The sequence below is a fragment of the Dasypus novemcinctus genome, chromosome 4 (assembly GCF_030445035.2).
Source record: "Dasypus novemcinctus isolate mDasNov1 chromosome 4, mDasNov1.1.hap2, whole genome shotgun sequence".
NCBI lineage: Eukaryota > Metazoa > Chordata > Mammalia > Cingulata > Dasypodidae > Dasypus > Dasypus novemcinctus.
In genome coordinates this window covers 124,277,915-124,283,914 of record NC_080676.1, presented here as the reverse complement: position 1 = coordinate 124,283,914, position 6,000 = coordinate 124,277,915, and the positions used below count along the sequence as shown (strand labels likewise).

At 35.0% G+C, this 6,000-nt stretch overlaps 1 protein-coding gene across 1 annotated transcript in view; it reads right to left on the bottom strand.

The window, feature by feature from the left end:
• Positions 1–556: 556 nt before the first annotated feature.
• The window catches only part of GBE1 (1,4-alpha-glucan branching enzyme 1), a 342,498-nt gene continuing 337,054 nt past the window's right edge, over positions 557–6,000 (bottom strand). Inside the window, exon 16 of the mRNA XM_058296064.1 lies at positions 557–2,503. Within this exon, the coding sequence (XP_058152047.1) occupies positions 2,447–2,503 (57 nt within the window). The 3' untranslated portion in view covers positions 557–2,446. The remainder of the gene's footprint in view (positions 2,504–6,000) is intronic.

Sequence of the window (6,000 nt, the reverse complement as noted above, 5' to 3'; positions counted from 1 at the left end):
GTATTACAAATAGGAAACAGTCTAGGGAAAGTGTTTATAATTTAATTTGAGTATTACAAACTATGTTTTTTTCTGGGTAAGCTAATATTAACCTAAAACATTAAGCATCATTTAGCATTAGGGTTAAAGCCTATTTTGGATAATAGAAGAATTACTAATACTCACTTGCTAATATGAGAAAAAGATGGAAAGAAATCTGTAGTCATTTGTTTTCTAGAATATAACTTTCAGTAAAAATACTTACTATGGAAAAGTCAACAAAGAGGGATCAATTTCATTTCTGATGTTGGTAATAAACACACTAGAGAAAAAAAATTATTATAAGGCACCAAGAATAACATTGTATACCTCTCTGTTGTAATTATTGAAAATGTTTAGCCAATGAAAAGAATAGGAACTTCTCACTTGATGATATAATGATGACAATGTTATTGATTATAAAAATGAAAGGACCTAAAGTGAAATACATTAGAATATTAGGACATTCTACAAATGACTTCTAATGTTGTAAGAGAAAAGAAAAGCAAAACAAAACAAAAAACGACAACCACCTACATTTTAATTTGGACTCTTAATAGTTTATTTTTTGCATATATTTTTATAACTCCTACCTAGCAACATACATTTATTGCTCTTCTTGTAGAAAAAGAAGTAAACACTTGACAAGGGCAACTGCATTACATCGTTAAATTCTAACTTTAGTCTGTGAAAGCTAAAGAACATATTAGCAAAATCAATCAATATAATGAAAATAAAGCATATAATTAATTACTCTGGTCTCTTTGACTTTGCCACAGATATCACAATAAAAAGAAAACAGGTTATAGGTGTTAAGTAATTTCTTGTCATTTTTTTAAAAAAAAGGCCATGATTGAGAAATGGCATATTTCTTTACTTATAACAAATACAAAGTTAAGGATTTATAAAACTGAAACTCACAACATCAAGGCTGAATGTTGTGTTCTAAATAACAGATAAAATACACAGATTATGGCAGGGCTAAGATATTGACAAAGTTCCTGTAAAGGGAAAAAAGCATTACAGAAAGGTTTTAGTAATATATCCCAGTACATATAATCACCACCTGGCACTGCTGATTCTTTCAGGAAATCAAACTAATATTCTATGTTGAAGTTAAAGTAAATAACACATTTCAGACCTAAATATTCAATGCTTTATTCAAAAAGTTATAAGGAAGATGGGCCATATATAGATTTAGCTATAAAAGTGTCTTTTCTTATAGCTTCCATTACTAAGGAGTTTTAATAGAAAGACTTCCCAGCACTACTTATTAATTACACAAACACAAAAGCAAGCCATTGTTAACGTAAATGGAAATCTAGGTATTATAAAAAAGAGATGAAAGATACTTTATGTCTTATAAGTGCAACATAATTTCTTATGAATCAATTATGTTAGAAATCTTATCAGTGATTTTAGACCTGTGGCCTACTATTTAATAAACTAAGGGCAATTCCATTGAGTATCTTACTGAGTTGAAATAGTTAACTCAGGTTTTTAGCTGGAGAGTAGCTTAGACATATTGGTTGGTATGATTTCAAGATACAAAATCCTGGTACTTAAAGGAAAAAAAATGTCAATCTCTATATACTCTAGTCCATCTTGCACATGTGCAAATACATGGAAAGGTATCTGAGTTGAGATAAAGTATTTTAAAATTCATTCCAAATCAATCTCCATAATACAGCAAAGTAGACATTAGCAAACATAATTTCGCAATTTTTTTTTTTACTGATTGAAAGTAAAATACATATTTTCTGAAATGTTATTATACAATTACCACTTCAGGCCTTCAGAATAGGTATCATCATCTACCAAGATACTAAGTGAACAAGAGATCACAAGAATAAACTTATGCAAAATCAAGCATGGATGAGCTCATAATGACTTTCATATTTAATGCTATTTAATATTTTATATTATTTTTACATATTTATTACAGTATTTCTAAACACAATTTGGAAAAACACAGTAACAATCTTGATAACTCGTAATTTAGTCCAAGAGATGTTAGAACAAATAAAGCCAACAAATATCTATCTTAAAAAAAATACTGTGTATATTCAACAGAAAAAATTATATTTAACAACTGATTCAAATTTGAACTTATAAAAGGATCAAATAAATGGCCAGGGAAGCAAAATGTTTTTAAGGCATTATATATACACTACATTTTAGAATACTAGATGCTGAGATAGCTTGAAAATATAGTTCAGGATGCCTGAAATTTGAAAAATGATCCTGATTCTAATTCTTAGAGAAAGTTTGATATTCATTTACATATACCAATATTGGATTTCATACATCAGACTTTTGGGCAAGAAAATTGTAGCTGGAAAAGCTTACAAATTATAAGTTCTGCAACAATGATGACAGGAAAACAAAGCACACATCTGCATTTTCATGGGGCTGAAATCAGGTCTCTTTAGTTTGGCAGATCCACATTCTGAAGGATGAGGGCTGTCCTGCTGGGAATGTACACCTAAGACAACACAATCATGTCAGAGCAATTGAAAGAAATATTGAACGTGATGTCATGTCAAAAGGGCATAGTCATGATGCAATCACATTGGCCTAAAGTTGCTGTTGTCTTTATAATGCTCTCACTTCTGAGGAGGTTCAATTCCACAGATCCAATAGTTCTGGCATCGATTTAAGACTATTTGAAAGCAATCACCACTAGAGGGCTCCATACGATTTATAAAAAAACCAATGTTCACCAGACACAGGTGACATAAATGACATTTTTAAGGCCATGTTTAGGCAACAGTGAGGTGGTGATATAGTTTGCATTGTTACTCTTTTCGGCTGAATAAAAGCAATGCAAAAGTACTGTTTTGCATGATGACACTTTTATTTATTAGTCCTTTTCTCTTTTTTTCCTCTTTTTTTCTTTAAGTTTTATTTAAGTAATATAAAATATACATATAAATAATATGTGGCATTTTGATTCTAATGTAGCTTCTCTAATAAGTTTGTATCTAAGTTTTTAAAAAATATTTTGTCTTTTTTTAAAGATACATAATTCTCATAAAATGTTACATTAAAAAATATGAGGTTCCCATATACCCCACTCCCCACCCACCCCCACTCCTCCCACATCAACAAACTCTTTCATCAATGTGGCACATTCATTGCATTTGATGAATACATAAACAATTCTAAATGCATTTAGGATCCTCCCCACTTTAAACCAACTACTAAGCTTGTCATTGCATTTAAAATAAAATACACATTCCTTATATACCCTACACAGCCTTGCCTCATCTTCTCCTTGCCTTTGTTTTGCATTTCAGCTCAGCTCATCTCCTGACTCATCTCCCCTTACCCACCAGGCCAAACTCTTTCCTTGCTCTGGGTCTCTGCCTATGCTGTACTCTGCTCAAACACTCTTTGCCTTGCTTCTTCCTTATTGCTTCAGTCTTGAAAAATTCCAGCTCCATGGACAGGCTTTCCTTGACAACCCAAAATATGATAGTAACTCATTGTTTCTTTCTAAATACTTAATAGAATTTGCATTTGTATTTTTTTTTTCAAGTTTACTATCACCTCCCCACTAAACTATGTTTTATGAGGGCACAGTTCACATGTCTTTATATACCTAGCTCTTAGCATAATGTCTGGACAAAGTAGGTGCCAATGATGAGTGGATAAAAGAATGAATAATGAATAAGGAAAAAAAAATATTGGGATCAATATGTGCATATTTTACAAGAAATTCTCTAATATACTTGTCTGAATTAATTTTTATAAAATTGACAAGTGATTTTTACTGATGGATGCTTCTTTATTTGCTATTTTATGTATACATATTTAAACACTATTAACAAAGCAAACAGTAAAAATATAGATAGTTGTCATCATTGTGACAATCTCCATTTCTTATTTTGCTAATATTTTATTTTCAGCCAGTTTATTTCTATTAATAAGTGAAAGCCTGACTGATAGTTTTTAAAAAGTTTATAATTTATAATCAGAATGAAAGGTGCAAACACAGCTTTAGAACAATGAAAAAGTAAACAAACAGAAAAGCTTTTCACTACAACAAAACACACCAATGCATTTGGTTAGTTTTAAACATCAAATATTAAACTAGTTTTAAAATGGTGAAATTTCAAGAAATTTATTATAAGTGTAATGGTTGGAGAGCAGTTTTTCTAGTCTTTAACTAAAAATAACAGTCATTCAGGATATCACCATCAACTGAGAAAAATTTCACAAATGTGCCTTTGTAGTATAATATCTCACAGTATGAATGACAAGGCGGTACTTCCAAAAAGACAAAAATTACGTTCCTGAAGTCATTAAAGGTAGGGAAACCATGCACTTAAATACCACAATCTTTTCCCCTAAACTTTATGCATTATTTTCAATGCCTTATGGCTTTGAAGCCACTTTAGAATTTACAGTTTTCTCTTTGAATGTGACAGGTCAGGTGTTATGAGACCAGTTTAATAAAAAGAAGCTAGAGGTATCCAGTTAACAAAGCAGAACTATTACCAACAATCCAGACAGATTCAACGCAAAGAACAGCATATTTTCATATTCAAGCTACAGACCGAATCATACAGACTAAAGCAAAGGAGGAGAAATAAAAGAAACCAAAAGCCAGATCCAACTAGTTCCCTACCCAAGACTTATGAAAACAGGCATGATCAAGAGACAGAGACCTGAAAAAGACCTAAGATGGCAACAGAGTAGGAAGCTCTAACAATCAGCTTGTCCCACAGGGCAACAAATAATCAGCCAGGATCTGTCTAAATCAACTATTTGGGGGACTCTGGAGACCAGAAGAACAAAGTATACCATACAAGGAAGAACAGGAAGGAGGAGACTGACAATCTATGGTGAAGATTCCCCAGTAGATTCCTCCATATTGCAGAGGCAGTTGTCCAATCCCCACAGGCGAGGAGGGTTGTCTCCGGATCCACTTCCTGGCTAATAGCATATGTTCTCTTTCCCAAAAGCAGGGCAGGGGGAAGTAGCCCAGCACCGACTACAACTGTTGATTGGCAAATCCGGGTACTTTGACTCTAATCTTGAGCACAGCTGAAGTTTAAATCTGCCCAAGCCCCCAAGAAGCCAGCAGCATTTATGCTATAGAAGCAGGGGTGACTGAAAAACATACCGGTCCCCTGGGGTGGTAGGGATCACATCCAGTGCACCCAGTTTGGAAAGCCACTGCTTAGGCCCCTATACCCAGCAGGCATGGAAATTGGGTGCAGTTTGAATACTTTCTCAGAGCAGGGCAGACAGATTCACCCTTGCCCAACGTCCCCTGGAAGAAAGAGAAGTACCAACTCTTCAGCCTACCTTCAAAGGTTTCTGCACACTCTGCAACCCTGGTCAGAGGGATGGGCAGATTCACTCTGCCTTAAAAAGGACTCTACACACTGGGCTCCAATGTCCCCTGGAAGGAGGGGAAGCTCACACTGTCTTTGTGGGCAGTGTGGGCAGATTTATCCCACCCTCCCTGAACAGCTGTTGCAATCTCATCCCTAAGGTGCTCCAGGAAGGAGAGGAACCAAGAGCTCACTGATCACTCTCTCTCAAGACAGCGCAGGCAGAGTCACCTCACCCACCTGGTGGCAGTTATCAGACAATTCAGATCTCAGGGGCTGGGAGCTGTGCAACAGTTTCATCCAGGGTAGGCTGGAAAACTTAACTTCAACCATGCCCCCACCAGGTGCTAAATCAGCTGAGAATTAATGACAAAGAATAACCTTAGGGCAGCAGGGAACAACTGGATAAAGAGTGCTACCTGCTAGGGACTTAAAGAAAGTCAAGGTTAGGGGGAGACATCAAAGACAAGATTGGAGGCCTTTAGGATCTCTTTTCCAAAGCACATTGGAATCTATCTACACTCCCTTCATAGGTCTCCTGAGCCTGTTCTGACTGGGAAACCAGAGCTGGGAAGGTTGTCTCTAAGGGGACACTTCTACTGAAATTAGCCTTCTAAGAAATGGCAGCAGGAGAAGA